At 41.2% G+C, this 18,071-nt stretch overlaps 1 protein-coding gene across 1 annotated transcript in view; it reads right to left on the reverse strand.

Annotated features, from left to right (window-relative positions):
• SPATA16 (spermatogenesis associated 16) overlaps window positions 1-18,071 on the reverse strand; it is an 83,212-nt gene that overhangs the window by 19,886 nt on the left and 45,255 nt on the right. The window contains exons 6-8 of the mRNA XM_068406489.1: window positions 8,823-8,970; window positions 5,524-5,670; window positions 5,172-5,284 (exon numbers count right to left, since the gene is read on the reverse strand). Coding sequence (XP_068262590.1) covers window positions 5,172-5,284; window positions 5,524-5,670; window positions 8,823-8,970 — 408 coding nt within the window. The remainder of the gene's footprint in view (window positions 1-5,171; window positions 5,285-5,523; window positions 5,671-8,822; window positions 8,971-18,071) is intronic.

Raw genomic sequence — 18,071 nt, forward strand, 5'->3', positions numbered from 1 at the left:
TGACTTGCAGAGTCAGCAGAGCCCTTCCAGGCCTACCTTCTCATGAACTTCTGTTGACCCACCTCTAAGAAGGGAGACCAGGACAACCTTCTTACAAACTATTTTTAACATTTTAAGAGTCTTTTTCTGAGGACCTGACCTAGTATTAGTATTAGTAGGAGCCGTCAGCAAGAAAAAAGATTCCTGTGATCTCTGATATGAGAAATTGTAAGCTTGACACAGTCTAGCTAGCATGGCACTAAAGCAAGGAACAAAATGGAGCCCCATCTCCACCTGATCATTGAAAGCCAGATAGCTGTGTCCCCAGATAGAGCTGTGTGCATTAAAATAAGGAGAAGCAATCAGTTAATGAGAAAGAGAGCTCTTATCAACAGGAAATAGTCTCACAACATTTTAGATTCAGCAAAAGGTTTTTCCCTGCTATTCTTGAATTCCACCCAAAACCTTTTTGTGTAAGCACTAAGAAATGATTATATTGAGTCATCAGCTAAGAAAGCAGGTAAAAATCCTCTCTCATCATGCTGTGTTTGTTGGGGGCTTCTCCAATGATTAAGAAAGTAAAGGCAAAAAGAAAACTTTTTTTCTCTGCTTGGCTCTCCAGAAAAATATGAGAGCAAGCCACTTAGCCATGGGGAAGCAATTGGGCATCTGTGCCAACATGCACTCTGTGGACATAGCAATGCCATTTAAGTTTATAGTAGGTTGGAAGTAAATAAATAAATAACCAACAGCAGGGTTTTTTTTTGAAGGGATTAGAGGAGGTTGAACATTGTCAGAGGTGGCGTTTCAGTGACAATGAAAAATGCAGACAGAGAAAGTAAATAACTGCTGCTGACAGGAGAAAAAAAAGTTCCACGGGGAGCTAAACCACATGATGAGAATTACATGAACTATAGCAGAATTCAAGGGGCTAGTAAGCTGCAGTAAAAAACATTAAATAAAGTGGCCAAGCAATCAGATGAAGATGAAACCAGCTCAGGTAGGCACAGTGAAGTTTAAGTAAAGAGCAAACTTAAATGGAGACTTCAGTGGAAAAGAGTTGGCTCCTTTAGCAAAGAGAAGAGATAGATACACATTTGAGGAACGAGGTAGCAAAGGAACCAACAAATATGGAGTATGTATACGGAGTCACCGTTGCATCCTGGTTAGAAATGCAGTAACATATTAAGACAGGAAATTATTAAATTATGATGCTGTTACTTGCTAGATGAGCCTCACCCCTATTGTCTGGTATTCCAAGGAGAATTTAAAGAAAAAAGTAAAAATGAGCAATTGGTGGGCTTTCTCTTGAGGACTTTAGAAAACTTTTTGCTGCACGAATTGCCTTTAAACTTAAAAAAAAAAAAGAGGGGTTGTTTATCCCCAGAGGCATCTTGGAATACCATCCTTCTAGGAGAGAAATAAGGTTCTTCTGCCTGAGGATCAGCCGTGGGACATTTTCATTCCTCTGACCCTGAGATGAAAAAGCACCTACAAAAAGCAGATCAGCCTGTTTTGGATGCGGTTTACCTGCTATTGCTGAATACCCAGCACTAACAACCAGAGCAAGACATGACAGGGTTTCATTGCAAAAAGGAACCAGAGAGCATGTGAGAGGAGTGAATCATCTGTCCTTTCATGTATTGAGAATTTTGGGATAATACCCTCCACTTTTTGATTTTCTCTATGCTCAAGAAAGGAATCATCTCTTATGCCACTTCTGTTTATAAATCAAGTTTAATTGCTGAGTGCTAGGAGTGCTAAAGAAAAAGAAAAGCAAAGTGGCTGGTCAGCCTGGATTTCAAGCAGGATCTACCACATCCAATACATGTGGCATGTTTAACCATCAGCTTCAAGAGCACCACTTTGCAAAAGTCTGGAATGGCCCCCAGTAGTTCTTCTTTTCTATTGTGGACCCTTTACCATTACTTTTCAGCTCAAAATCTGAATGAAGTTATGTCTTGCAAGCAGCTCTGCAGTGTATTGCGATAGCAAGTGGAACAAATCCATCATAATGTTTCTTTAATGCCCTTGGTATCCTCCAGAAAATGTGTATGCTGAAATCTGTATGTAGTGAATGCTTTCCCTCTACTTAAAAAATAGACAACAGAACAGTGAGATCTGTAAATGTACACATCATGCTGTGAATCATATGGTAGGTTTTGTTCATCTTTGTAATATGAGCGGTCTAACAAGCCTCTCTGTCCACTGCTTCTCCTGTTAAGTAGCATCATGTGCCATCGATGTGGGACTACAGCAGGAGAAAGGCAAACTTGGTGTGTACAAAGCAGCAGGAATTACCCCAGTGAAATCACTTGGTAGAATAACCCCTTGTCAGGGCTGGTAATCTTGACTGGAATACGAGTAGCTGAAGGTCTGACTGATATATATTTTTTAAGGCACATACAATAAGCTTTGTGTCATGGTATGTATTTCTGGGTAGATGAGGTCTATGGCGTTTCCCCACCAGCAGCAGATGATGCTGCACAGGGACCAGACTGCAGCATCCTCTCTCAAATGCTTCTTACTTTACAATACACAAACGTCCCCTTGATTTAAATGGGACCGGCTGTTCTTTATGAAGAAGGGGGACCAACAGAAAATGCTCTGCTCTTTTAATCTTTAACTTCACATCGCACCAACAGTGGTGCATGCATAAATCATATAATTATCTCTAGGTTGTGTAGCTGCAAAACTGAGGTGGCAGAATTGACTTATATTAAGCATTGCCATGGCTTAATAAGCTCTGCTTTAGCACTAGAGATGTTTTTGTCAAAAAAAATCTGATTAGGACAAGCATTTTGCATTGTATGTTTGTGTCTGCAAATGAAGAGGGCAGAAAGGGATGTTTGTTCTATTAAAAACAAATACATTCTTTCATCTTCTTAAAGTAAGTTGTAAAGCTAGAGTCTGTATCTGAAGGTTGTCTTCCAGAATTTTTTAATTTAGTTTGTGTGTGAAGGAAATAGGATGGAATCATATTTCTAGCCTGAAGAAAATTTTGGAATACTTTCAAGGAAGCAAAAGTGGCCAAATCTCTGCCAGGTCCATAAAGAGATTTTAATCACCAGCAGCAGAGCAGTTCTGGCTCTGTGCCTATCTGTATTATCAGGTATAATTGGCTTTGTCATTTGCTCTTAGGGTCAGAGGTTCTGTCTGGCCCAGATCATTCAATGCTATGAAAGCTGAAGGGAAAATGAATATGTTTCCACCAATAATGGATGTGGAATTGGCAGCTGTTTGTTCTAACTCAGTGATAATTTCTTCTGTCTTGGGGCTTTCCTCCTCTCCATTAAAGCTCCCATACTGACTCCCTTGGTGGCTGGTTATAAATCTATAGGACCATGATTCAGACCTGTTATCCCATTCTTGCTGCTGCTGGAGGTGGCACTTGGGTAGACCTTGCCTGAACCGTGTGGATGCTATGCTGACCTCTTTGAAAAAAAGGCAAGTTTGCTGCCTGACTTCAGTGGTGCTGGGATTTCACCCTGTATTTTTGGGAGCCCTCTTCTGTTTCAGCAAGAATATTTAAACGTATGAGGTGAGGTCTAGAGCTGGTAGAAAATATTACTGTGTAGGAGCAGTGTAAATTCATAGAGCTAGTGGGGACTGGCTTGAGCAATCCTAACACACCACTCTGCTCTCATCTCCTACGTGATCAGTTTGGTTTCTTTTCCCTATACCCTGTATAGCCGATACCACATATCTCTGCTTGAACCATGTGGTCCTGTTCCTCCAAATTCATTTACAGAATAGGGTAGTTATGGGGAATCCAAAAGATACGAGATTTCAAAGTTTTTTCTCTTCCTGATACTTTTTAGATACTGAATAACTGCAATAGAGGAATCTCACCTCTAAAAGTTCAATGTTCTATCCAAAGAGAGAATTGTGGGGTAAAAAAGTTTTTCTAAAAATTGGAGTTTTACTGAGGCTTTTAAGAAGGACGAGGGTTTTATTTTATATCCAGTACCCAAGCATCTGTTTGTTTATACTTCTAGCTTCTTAAATGTTCGAAGTGCAATGCACACAGCAATAACAGATATTTCACTTTCCCAAAGATGCCACTTCTGTTAGCCTGCACATCAATAATTCGGGCTTTTGGTCATCCGAAGCCAATAGCACACGGCTTCAGGAAAGAACTGGGAAGAAGCAGCTGTGTGTTTCCTTGGGGATGTCTGCCCTCAGCCTGCTCCACCTGCCTCACACCGACACAGATGCTTTATGAACGCCCATTTTGGCGAAGCACTAAGCACCTTTACCTCCCACTAAGCATATGAGTTCAAGCACTTACTGTTGTTTCAGCAGCTGCTCTCTGAAAGTAAAGGAGAGAGAGCTTCCCCAAATACCCAGCTAATGTTTCTTCCTTGCCCGGGGTTGCTAAGTAGCAGTTTTTGTCAACCTCCTATCTGATATCAAAACCTAAGAATATAAATCCTGTGATTTGCTAAGACACCACTGACGAGGAAATGGCACCGATTCCTTCGACATACAGAAAAATAAAAAACTGTTATTGCTAGGGAAAAAGCGTTAACATTAGCATTTACAGTCTGGGGAGGAGAGGCTTCTTCCACTCATTTTCAGGAGAATAATATAAGAATTGCATTAAAACAGTCTAGTCTACATGCAAATTTGATTTTTGACCTTTTGTGCTAATCAAAAGCCATGGTGCTAAAAAGCTGTGTACATTATTGCAGAAAGTATGGGGTGGAATTAACTAATATACCTTCAATACGGTTGTAACAGATTTGAAGGTTATATTTCACATACTTCACTACAGAGGGATCAGGACCTAAATCACTAGAAATGCTTCAAATAGCAATTATTAACTCTTGATGGAGAACCTGGTGATATGTGTAGTATACTAGGGGTATTGAATATAGCGAGTAGTTTTGGTGGTTATGTGAAGTAGAGATATAATATAATAGACCATAAAGATTTAAGAAAATTGCATGCAAAGTAATTTTAAATAAACTGGGTACACTGTTAAATAATTAGGGCTACTTCTTTAGCTACTGGGTTCAGTAGCTAAAACCCAACTGAACTCTGTTCCTAATGCAATTCGCTGAGCATTTCTGGACACAGAAGGAACATGTGCAGAACAAATTACCCACCAAAAAGCACATGTCATTCACACATGTACCGGCTCCTGCTGCCACACATGCTACACACCAGAAACTGAATTTTATACTTACAGTTAATTTTGTGCTTCTTATAAAATCCATTACTGGCACGATCCTTTTCCCAGTGTTATCCCAATATGCCTTTGTTTCTTCTGCTGTGAGAGGACAGAAAGGTGCTTTCCGGTCTAGGAAAGGAAATCACAAAACCATATACTGTTTTTATTCATCTGCGTTTTCCATAGAGGATCTAGCAAGATGATGGGTAAACTGGAATAGGAGAGAGGAGGATGGGGAGAGCTGTGTGGACAGTCAGGGTTGCTGGCACAGAGAAAGGGGTCCTGAGAAATCCCCTGACCCCCCTCATTTAGCAAGGATCATGGAGATCACCCTTGAGCTATCACGGCTATTAAGCAAGTTAGCATACCTGAAAAGACTGGCAGCTTTGTATTTGACCACCTTTCCAAGATTTTTCCAATGTGTTTGCTCCTGAAACCCAGGGTCAGCAAGTACTGCTGGGGAGGCAGGAATGGCAACTCAGCTGTCTGCGGCAAGATGTGAATTCCATGAGGATCTGGAATAGGGAAACGGAAATAATTTCCACTGTCACATATCTTTTCAGTTGTAAGAGTTACTTTTCTTGGAGGGAGAAAAGGAGGAGTGAAATGTAATGCAGAAAACTTGCCAAAATACAGGTGACCAAACCAACCCATCCAGCTATAACTGGGTTTTGAAATTCCAGACTTTGCAACCTTTTTCATCAACAGCTTGAAATTTGCTGATGCATAAAATAAAACGTGTTCTTCCCATTTATACACTTTTCATGCTGATAATCTAAAGCATTAATAACTCAACACTTCAGTAACATAACATCCTGATCTTTTAACTGCAAAAAAAGCTGCCTTGTTCTTCCCTGAATTTATGAGGTTTGATTTCCTACAGATTCGTGCTTTTACTCTCACCACCACCATAATCCCAGGCTTCCTGCATGTCCTTTCTGATCCACCCAGCTGGCATGTGACAGCCTGTGCTGTGGCTTGTCCAGAGTTTCTGACTGTCACTGCCAAAAAAACCTGTGTATCAGCTGAGTCGGTCTGCCCTGACCTCAGTGAGGACAGATGCTCAGAGCAATTGTATAAACCACTTTTGCTTAGGGAACCAGACCAGTCCCTTCCTCCCTCCCCTTCCCCTGCAAAAAATAAACCTAGATTGAATGTCAGTGTCACTTTTCACAAAGGAGCGCTCTGTTTTCAGTGAGCTCTGCTTTTAAGATGCCAGGCTGTGCGGTCACAGTGACAAATGGAGAACCCCAGTCAGAGCTCTCCGGACTTACCCCTATATAAATCAAAGCGAGTGGACCTGATATTTCCCTTGCAGCATGTTCTGCTTCTGACAGATTCTCGATTTTGCAACAAACTGCATTGTATACTTGGATTTAAATGTGTGTCTGCTCCTTTTCCTTGGAAATAAGGAAAACTTTGAAATCAATTCAGTCCTTACACTCTAGCAGAACTTGGACTAAAATTGGATGGATGATTATTACAGAATAGGAAGGTTATTTAAAATAACATTTTTATGAGACATCTGATATTTCATACGCACTGTTAAAATGGGGCTTAGCTCATATTTTTAATTTCACCTATGTGAGATACAGAGCCGCAGGTCGAATGCTCAGTGGTACCACACCAACAACGAGCTGAACTTGTTGCTTGTGGCGTTTTGTTTAGTAGGCAGTGTGATTTTATGTCAGTGCTGAATAGGCAAGTTGAGAAACCCCTACTAGTCTGACTTCACCTAACATTGTTGTGAGTTATCTCAGCATCAAGTCCAGGGAAAGGAGCCGCGTCCACTCTGTCTGACAGATTTTCCAGGACAGAAAGGAGGGAGGTCAGGAGAGGTCCCGCCTGTGTGAGAGCTCTCACATCACTGCACTGTCAAACCCCTGATACCCATGTTGTTTTTTCTTGGCTGTCTATTCCATTTAATTCCTGGAAACTTCAGTTATCCCAGAACCTGCACTCAGAGAAACTTGTGTAAAATTGAATTAAGTCTTTTAACCAATAGATTTTTGTAAGCAAACATATTTGAGGGCAGAACTGGCACTATTCAATCTGTTGTATAATTGACTAAAGTACTATAGGACTGTGATCTTTTATCCCTTTTTTTCCCTTCTTCCTTTTCCTTATTGGGAGGAGTAAGAAAATGACTGGTGACACTTTCAGAGTTATTCAGTGATTTATGAACACAAACTGAGTTTCAGTTCAACACTTGCACACTTTTGCTGCTTATGTGTTCCTGGAAGTCGCACCCTTGCCGTAAATTGAGGGGATTATGTGAAATATGAATTTATCTCTTTTAAAATCAGATCCAGGGAGTTTTATTTTATGCTCCTTTTAACGCCAATACTTTTGTCCTTGGAAATTCTCTGCAAAGTCACATCAGCAAGAAAATAGTAGACAGGGATTTTACAACCTCTGTGATAGGTAAGTCCTCATTTTCCCTCTTCCAACAAGCCCAAAGCTACTGCCAGAAACCCAGTACATGGGTGGTCTGCAATTTGCAAAACTCCATCTAGTTTTATGCTGGTTTCCTAAAGCAAAACAAAAATGAACAAAACATGTTTACTTGTGTTAAATATTTGCTCAGTTTTGTGGTAAACACTTGGTTTCCTAATACCTATTTGTGTTTTTCAAATATAGATTTTCTTTTCCTCCCCAAAGACACAATGTGTGTCCTTTTGGAAGCCTTATTTATCTGCTGGGTGCTGGGGCTCAGTGGTGCTACAAGGACTAAGCCATCATCCCTGACCAGGGTGTAACTCTGGCAGGGAGCGGGCAGCAGCTCAGCCTTTCAGACCACCCTGCTGGAAGCCACAGTGAGGGCTGAGCTACACATCTATTTTGTGAGACAAAGATAGAGGCTTTCTAGAATTTGACTTGAGAAGTGTGCTTTTCCCTTTGCAGTTCTCAATCACCAACTCAAAGCCAGGCGTTATCAGGGTCAGCTATGTTCCAGGTCACCAGGTTAATGACAGTAAGAAATGCCTTTTATCCCCCTGCCTCTCTTTTGCCAAAATGTCATGCCCATTCCTCTTGACATAAGGCTGTGCTCACCAGAATTTCAGTGTTTGTTTACCCCAGGAGATGCTATTTGAGTTCACTCTGCCAGGAGATGACAATGGTCTCTGCAAAGCCCTTGTTCACTCTGGATCCTACTTGTCCTCAACAGGCTAAAGGAAACCTGGCTATCTATTCCCATCCCCTCAGCTGAGATGCTCTCAGAGGTGGCAGTCAGTCCATTGGTGCTCGTAGAAGGGAGGATATTTTTGGAAAGCAAAGGCCCTGCTGCAGGGATGACCATTGGTGACCAATGGAAATCCACGGAGGTGGGAATAAACCTGGGTCTCACTGTCACCACAATACACTGCAAATCTACCATTGAACAAAAGATTAGTTGCAATAATGAAATTCAACAACTGAAACATGAGGCTTCATGGATAAAAATAATCTTTATGGGGGTTTGCAGTGTAAAGTCTGTGCTTCTCCTCAGTACTGATTTGATTGCCTAAATCGTGTACAATCATAGAGCAAATCTCAGAAGTTGATTCCCCCCCCTCAGAAGCGTAGAAACATAAAGGCTCATGCTCCAGACTCTCTAAAACTCTTTTTGCCAGCCTCACACACAAACAGTATACAGTGCTTAAGAGCATGTGAAATCTGCTGTTACCTGTATAGACGTGCTCCAGGTAATCAGGGTGTTTTCTAGCGAACGTGTCCTTTATCTTGTTTATTTTGCCAGCCTTGACTCCTGTCTCAAATGGTGTGTACATAACCGAAAAAGTTGCTTCTGTAGTGATGGCATTTTCAATCATAGCCTAAAAAAGGCAAAGAAATAATACATTTCATGTTGGTTAACGGCTAGTTAAAAAAAAAAAGAGAAATAATTACTTTCACAGATTATATTTTCCCTTTAATAATTGCACAGTCATGCAAAGATAACATATTTTGGTCTTGAATATTAATTAGAGGTGAATTTAAATTAGTTCCAGAAAATAGTGCCTATCTATACTCAGAAAATCAATTTAATGGAGAAAGAACATTTGTAAACATTTTTCAGTGTAGCGAGCCTATGTCTTCAATGAGGAGAAAAGTATTAGATAAATTATCTTTTAGATGAAAAGAAAAAGTGATTCCATGCTCTCTGAAGGTCACATCTTTCATCTGAGGGTTTTATTCAGTCCTTGGGAGCTAGTTAAACAATACTAAGCATTCATATTACCCCTTGGGTTGGCCTGAATCAGACACTGAATCTATACGGAATATTAGTCTTAAAATATTGCATTTAAACACCATTTGCATTAAGAGTAAAATTCACTCCTGTGCAGAGGGCAACATGAAGCTTATGAACTTTGTCATCCCATAAAAATGACTCAAATGATGCATTGTGCTGGTCTTATGCAGAGAGGTGGATTTCACACTTGGTGGACCCCAATGAACTGGTGCTGGAACTGCCAGGAGGAGCTACCAGCCTGGAAACAGCCTTGTTCGGTACTCTTATAGATCAGTGCAAGGGAGATGCAGCTGCAGTTCCTCCTGGGTTGGGGTTTGGGTAAGACCACATTCAGCACTGCTTCAGCTGCATCTGTTTCTAACGAAGGTTTTGTGTTCCTGACGTGGGCAGTCCTTTCTGGGAACTGGGGGAACTGCAAAGCTGCATTACTGTATCTTGGCAAAAGCGTAAACATGGTTAACAGTGGCAGTACTAACACAAGGTTAATAGAGATGGTCAGAAAAGCACGAGAGGAAAAGATATATATTTTTTTAACAGGGTGAATGAATCTCCCAGATCACCTTATACACTGAAGTGATTCACAGAAAGCATCGGTATGGGACTAGCTTGGTGTTTTATTGACACATCATCACTTTTGTTCTCAAGTCTGTCCTCCACATATGTAAAATTATCCAAGACATAGCGTGCCTCCATGAGTCGTTTGTTTAGCTTACAACTGCTCCCACCAACGCAGAATGGAAGGCTGAGGGTGCCAATTAGTTAAGTATCTATGTCCTTCTTTTTAATAGCTTTAGACAACAGGTCCTCTGATATTGTCTTATGCCAGTTTATTTCCGTCATGTTCATTGGGTTGAGGTGTGCAGAAATACCATAGAAATGCTATAATTGTTTTGAGCAATTTTTGTTTTGAGCAAATTTCGTTTTGAGCATAGGCTGCCATACATGCACCCTGAGTGCTCTTACACTGAATACTCTGTCTGGATGTAGAGGGTTATCACTGGGGATTTGTTTACATTTTAGATTACTATATTTAGTCAGCCCATTATCCTGCATTTACTGGAATGGAAGCAATCTGGAGTGGGCAGTATTTAGCCTGGAAAATTAACAAGCTTCAAATGTGTGTAATAGTATCATGACCACCTGGGGCAGTAATAACATCCCCCTCCGTGAGAAGGAGTTCCAGCTTTCCACAGGCACAGCCGTGTTATCCATGGTTAATGCCACAGATCTGGAAGTACTAGACCAGAAAATAGCAAGTGTGTCCCCCTGCCAAGAGCTCAGGGGCCCATGAATGGACCTGTGCCCGTTCCTCCCTGCGGGAATACTTAGCAGTCTGCACTGATTTATAGAAAAGTGATTTTAGGATTTCATATTTCTATGGACTTTAATTATCTTGTCATTCAGGGTCCTTAGAGGATCAGTAGCAAAACAATGGTGCTGATCTAGGTTTCCAAGGTACACTTTTTAAAAAGCAGAGGCCAACTTGTTTGAGTTTTACTGAATTTCATGTGTAAATATAGGCACAGAATTAGGTCAGCCTTATTTTGTGTGAGACATCGGGTATTCTGCTGATTTTCTAGAGCTTGGCAGCTATTTCCTCATCTGGATTAATATGAGCATGGGAATGTGTTTTTGGGTGTATCCATACACTTCAAATTTAAAATACATGTGGAGTGAGGCAGCAAGATGAACTTTCTGCCTGCAAAGTTCACTTTTGGCATTACCATCCTCAAGAACAGTTTGAAGTCATGCCCATAATATCTCTGTATTGCCATGTACCCGTGGTTACTCTGCACAGCGTGCAAATAGTGACTAGCTTGGAGGGCAATAACGGTAATATGTCAGCCAACGGGGAAAAGAATAGATCCATAGTTTCTGGTCAATACTGCTACTGAAAGTATTATTATTACCCAAGAGCATTTTTTTTCCCCAAGCTACTGACCCTGGACATAGATGCTATTTGTTTTATTATCCTCTTGGATTTTTATGGGGTAAAGTCTTTAAGGATATAAAACTTCAGCCCATAAAAACTTCGGAGGAGAAAACTTTATACGATGAAATCCCTAAGGATTTTTCTGCTTAAGCCTTTATGCACTGCAGTCCATATCCGTGGATGAATATCTGGCAACAAGTCCAGGAAACAGGGATGCCTACAGGACATCATCTGTCATGCTGTGTGCTGTGCAGCTACTCAAGATACAGTCACACTGTGGAGAGGATTGCAAGGGCTCCAATGGACTTTCAAGAGAGTCCTTGCAGAGGGGACAGGACAGCTGGGTTTTAATATTTGCATGTGTTTTAGTGTCTTTCCATCTGAAGGGTCCTCTCTACGAAGTCCTCTCAGACACATTAGGGAGAATGTGGCTGTTCTGGCCTCAGAGTGGAAGAAGCGTCAGGTGCTTTCATGCGTATGTGGGTAGCAGTTAACTGATAAAGATGATAAAGAAAGATGATTTTTTTTGCATATCTTGCAAGTGAGCTCTGCAGCGATATCTCATCACGTGGTGCTACACTCAAGTCTTCAATTCCAGCAGAGTTAGAAAAAGTGAAGTCCTTACTGTGACTGAAATCATAAGAGCTCCTCTAGCAATATACAGTAATGTAAGAACTACAATTGACATAAGTCCACTGAATGTGGTGGTTTACCTCAGCAGGGGACAAAATCTATTGCTTCAGGGAAGATGCAAGAACTCAAAAAGAGGCTGCAGAGTAATCTGATGATAGGGAAGATATCTTTTTGTACTTATGGGATTGATTCACGCTCTGCTATGTCAGGGGGTTTATACCCCTGTTTTGGAAGTGTGGGGAATCAGAGAATGTCTGCAGAGAAACCATCTGGAGACAAAGTGTCTCAAGGATCATTTATATTGTCAGAACTTCTATTAAAATAGCAATTAACTCTTTCATGAAACACAAGTGTTCACAAGTTTGAGGGAAGTACATTGCTATCATGACAATTAAAAAGCCAAAAGACATTCCTAAACAACAACCTTTGTTTGATCAAGGGTTTAAACATATATGACCCAACACCACATACTCCTCTTCTCTGAGCATCTTGGCTCTGCAATATCCTTACATTCTACCATATCTAGTAATGTTACATTTCACAGACCTTTTAATAAAACTTAAACTTTAGCCTAAACAATCTTATATTGTCCCTTCTACATCCGCTAAAATTCTGTTAAGAGCTCATGAAATGAATAGGTAGATGCACAAGAAACAAAGCTTTCCCATGCCAACTTTTGAAGGCAAATATTATAACTACTTCAATATTTTTATGAAGCTCTTGCCATTTTGCCTGCTTAGAGCAGATATAGAAGAAGAAAAATGGCACTGTAGCAGCAAATTCTTCATAACAGTAACAGTAGCTTTCCCTGCTACAGTCCCTAACCTTAATCCTCTTTAACTACAGAAAGGTTTAATTTGGAAAATCCAATTATCTTGACATCTAGAATTAGCCAAAAATTTAGATATCTTTCTAGTGCCTTATCTTGCAGCTGCAGTGCACACTCAGCCAATGTCTCATTTACAGTACAGCAGGAATTGATGCTTTTATTGATGATTTTTATTAATGCAATGATATCAGTCAGGGTAAAGCCATTAGCCTCTTCTATGAACTGCTTCCAGTCTTAGGCTGGTAGTTAGAATTACGGGTGCACTGCGGTGCAACTTACGCGCTTTTCTCTATATCTTTCCAACCATAAAGAAGTATCTGGCAGCCTTGCCACTAAGTCTGTTGCTGTTGTGATATGAATATCTTCTCACCAGCATGATCTTCTTACATCATTTAAATTTTTTTTTTTCTGCAGGAAAAATAAGTAGACAGAATGCCAGAGCATATCCTTTTCTCAATATGTTTATGGTATGAATAAATCACGTATTATACAATAGATGAGAACTTTCTGCTTATCTGCCATGTAATGCCTCCCCGTTAATGTAGGTCACATCAAATATCAGCTTATTTAGGTTCTTAAGTTATTAACGTATTTAAGTCTCCACGAGTTATTTTGTATGCAGTATATTTTGAAAGCGGATTTGCAGAGCGCCACAGCAACAGATCCATGTATTCTGCTGCCTTCTGAAAGGCAGAGGTATTGCAGATGGGTTACCTAAGGCTTCGAGATCTGTTTGATACTTCAGTAAGTATCTCTTTATGTTTTGGGAGAAAAGAAATCCATGGTTTATATCCTTCCAAAGAGATCTCTATTCATTAAAGAAAAGCCCTGGAATACATAGCGTATGGAAAAGGCTGGAGGCTGCTCTTGAAACTCCCTGTCTGTGATGCTGGCGGGTGGGGAAGCAGGGACTGAGCAGAGACGTGGAAATGCAGTTCTAGTCTGGGGAAGGTCTCTGCCCACAAGCCCGTCCTCCAGTCTCACAATCTCACGTGCATGGATAGTGCCGTGGCAGTCCTCAGCTCTTGTATCACTTGCTACCGACTGAGGATCTTACCCTTTCACCTCTGCACAGGGGTAAATGTGACGGATGTCAGTGTTTCTTTGCTATGGTGGAGCAACTCTGAGACCAATGCAAAGGCTATATTTGCTCTGCAAGGCTGATCCAGAGCGTTGACAAGGTGAGCCCCTGTTACTGCTCAGATTACAGTTTGTTGCCGTTGGTATCTACCGTGCGTATCTGTACCAGGTGGGAGCTCTAGCTCCAGGCTTCCCTGCAGAGGTGGCTCCTGGCCTGGGCCACCTACCCCTGCCCCAGCTGGAGCCTTGTGACCCCCCGAGACTCTGCGGTGTGAGCAGAGCCGGTCCAGCGGAGCGAGCCGATCTCCCTTGGATATCAGCAGGACTGACATGCTGCGCTGGCAGGCTCTCAGCCACCCCAGCTAGCTGTGGTGCAGACACGCTTCCTTGGCATGGTAACAGAGACAAAGATAAATCTGCAATGGGGTAGTGAGGTAGTGGGTGCAAACATCAAAGAACTGCCCCCATAAATGGGCCAATTATCCTCTACATGAAGCTATTGGCCAAAACCACAGATTTGAGCCAGTTCTGTTGATATTGCCCTTTAAGGATAAGAGAGTTTTTGTGGTGAGAAATACCGTAGTTCCAATAAGGCAATTCGCTGTGACTGCCCTGACCAGCAGGACTGCCCTTCCAGTGCTGGCAGAAGCTTTTTGCCATCAAAAGTCCTCAGCAGGTGTTGGGTCAGCTCTGCATGGCTCCTGCTATGTCAGGAATGGGTCACAGTTTAAACAGCGGGGTTTTTTTTCATGAAAGAGGATTACAAACTGTGCTCAGCTGAACTGCTTTGGTAGCCTGGGCTCAGAGAGACATCCTAGCTCAACAGGCAGAGCTAAAGGTTGAGCATCGCTGAGTGCTTTACATGAATGTAGTCAGAGCCACTGGCCAACACCTGGATGCTGCATCCATCTGGTGATTCAGGCAAATGCTTGAGAGACAGGGAGTGACCCTGGCAAGTAAATATTCCTGGGAGAAATGGGGGATACTTGCTGTAGGGGCTTTTCAGGGCTGTTAGCCCAAAAAAGAGAAAATAACGGAAAATAAAAAGGAAACTAAAATGCAGAAACTAACTGAAAGAGATGTCAGTCCTTCCTAGTACTGAGCTCAACATCTTTTGGGAACTTGACTTAAATGCGAAGAGATGAATCAGACAGCCAGAGATGGTGACTGATGTGATTAGCCTGTAAAATGGACAGCACTGTTCAAAGGGGCAGCGAAAAATCATGCCTGAGTCATTGCAATAGCAAACTACTTTATATGTGGCTGAATGGCTGCTAATTTAGTAGAAGACAAGTTGACTGTATATAGAGATGTTTCTGAAAAGTGACTTTATCTCTTGTTGTGTGATGTCTTCTGTAGTTCTTCAAGAGCAGATGTACAGATAGAAAGCCACATAACCAGTAATGATCCTGGGACCAGCACAAACTCCTGCCTGTAGCTTTATCTCCCCAAGAAAGATGTATACAAAAAAGGGAAGAGGATAATGGATGTGTAACTTCTTAAGGACCTTTGCAACTCAAGGGAACAATAAGGGCCCGAGAACAGCACAAAATGGCTGGTTTTCTATGCTGATTTCTCAGGTTTCCTTTGTAAATCTTAAAGCTCTGATTTGCAACCCAGTAAAAGCCAGAATGAATTGAAAATTCTACTTGGGAAGTATGTATATTACTTTTGAGCTGCCCTGTAGGTTTTTTAAATGGTCTGGAGCTTTGCTGGCCAGGTTGTTCCTGTTAAGCATCTTTAAGGCATGATTTATGGGCCTCTGTTAACAGTTAAAACCCTAATTGGGTTGCTATTTTGTTTCACATTGGGATTTCAACAGCTACCAAATACAGCAAGGTATGTGTTGCCTATTATACTCAACTAGTATTAAATAAATCCATCTTTCCTGAAATTAGAGACAATTAATCCATCTGTTTTAATAATTGTGACATTTAAACTAATAACTTCTCTTAACATGTAAATATGATTCAAGCAACAGTTATTCTACCATGAATGATCTGGTACTAGAAAAACAGAAGTAGGTAGAAAATATGTGGAGGTAGATATTATTAAAGAAAAAAAAATACAAGAAAAATGTTAAATTCCTTGGTTTTGTACATGCAGAATTGTTTCTGGAATGGAAATATCAGCAATAACAACAGCAACAAAAAGCTCCCCAATCGGTACCAACATGAGAGAAACTCTCTGTTATGTTATTTGCCTTCTCAATCCAGTTTTCAACTACTCCATATTTTTACTGGTGTATCTGCGAGCAGAATGTAGCTGATTTTTACAGATGAGAGCTACGTCTTACAAATAGTGTATTCCAAAGACAGACTGGTCTGAATCCCTGAAAAAGGCACACATAGGAAGAGGCCTATTCTGCCCTGAAAAAATGTTAATAATTTTAACAAGTTGCTTCAGCCATGATGCAATGAGAATGTAGGAAACGCATGAACTGGTCAGAAGCTGCACTGAGATCATCTGGATACCAGTGCAGGGTCTTAAGAACGAACTGATCTTCCTGCTTATGGGCCAAAATCTTTTTGTTCTTCTAATGTGCAGGATGAGGAAAATCGTTACATACTGATTTTCCACCAGAAAATGAAAAGCTCAGTGCTTCAAGGCAAGTGTTGTCCTTCAAAATGGCCATAGATACAGAAGAGAGAGGATTACCTACTGGTTTTTATGAAGAGAGATAAGAGAAATGTCATCTCTTTTCTGACAGGAGAAAATTCAAAATTAATTCTTAAAGCAGCAACAAGCTCCACAGACCTCTGAGACAATATGGACTTATGCATATTAGGCACTTCCTTCTGCCTGTACACACAACAGTCATTGACCTCAATGGGTTTTTCCCCTAGATTTGATTAAAGAAGGGACTTTTCTGCAGTGAAGTGTAGCACAGCATGATCTGCTAAAATAGCTTCAAGAATTAATGAGAAATACATTTTCTCAGTGATATGATGGCCAGGCTGCCCAGAGAGCTTGCCTGTCAGCTCCTATCAGTCATTTCATTAGAAGGATTTCAAAACATCCCTGCTGTTGCCAGCTTGGAAACCTCATGCTCCATAGCAGGACACGGGTCAAGCGTGAGCACGCAGGACTGGTGATGAGCCTCGTCGCCGGCTGAGACTGCAGAGGAGGTTTTGGCTACCAAGAGTTTTTTCCTTTTAACTTCCTTGCCTTGGATCGCCACCCCGCAAGGTGTGAGATAAAGCTGAGCTCTAAAGGAGTTGACAGTGTTCATCACTGCACTGTAGGTGTTCAGCCGCCTCGCAGGGCTGGGTTATCATTTGCTTTATTGTGTGATGTGTGTATTGCTCTGTGCTTGCAACAGCCCAGATTTTTGAAATGGAAGCACCTGATGTTTACTACAGCAATGAGAGAGCAAAACTAATGTCTGAATATCCAAACTTCCATGTCAGCCAATGCATGTGCTACTGGAAGCTTTCTCTGTGACGCTGAGTTTAGCTGACAGAAATATTCTCAGAAACACAAGTTAGTGAGCTTCATGTGCAGCAATCACGGAGCCAGTATTTTCAATGTGCTAAGAGCAGCTCTGTGATGGCTGCAATCTTACCCAAAACACTGGGGTTGAACTGGAACTAAAGCTAAGAGCCCAGTTTGCTCCAATGCAAATTAAAGGTCTCCATTTGAGCTGTAGCAAATACACATTGGCTACATTATGGAATTAAGGCTTTTAGCACAGGTGGTTATGGAAGCATACAGATATGAACCTACAAGCTTTGAAATGCCTTCCCGGCGTTCCGTTAGTTTCTGCAACGTATGCGTTGCCGTTGCAATGGCACTTTGTGGAAGACTTTGGCTGGATGGGATTGACTTTGGGTATAAGTGCATGCTTAGGTGCTAGAGCTGAACCTTCAGCATAAAATAGGCCACGTGGTTTTCACAATGGAATAATAAAAGCAATTAAATTTGTTGTGTGCTAATGAGTTAAGCCTGAGATGTTTATAAATTAGGTAACAAAGGCACTTTATACTAAGATGTCTGTGCCAGACATTGGTGAAATCAGGCTGCGACTTTCAAGATATTTGCAAAGTTCTTGTTTGACATTAGGCATTTTTGACATGGTAGTATGGGCCTGATATATTTTTACTCATGGAATGAAACATCCAGAGTATATTGCATGGTTTTTAGCCAGTGGAAATAGTTTACAAAAGTGTGAGTAAAACTATACAGTTTGGAGAGGGATTCTTTCTATGGG

Source organism: Nyctibius grandis, chromosome 8 (assembly GCF_013368605.1).
Source record: "Nyctibius grandis isolate bNycGra1 chromosome 8, bNycGra1.pri, whole genome shotgun sequence".
In the NCBI taxonomy this organism is placed as follows: domain Eukaryota; kingdom Metazoa; phylum Chordata; class Aves; order Nyctibiiformes; family Nyctibiidae; genus Nyctibius; species Nyctibius grandis.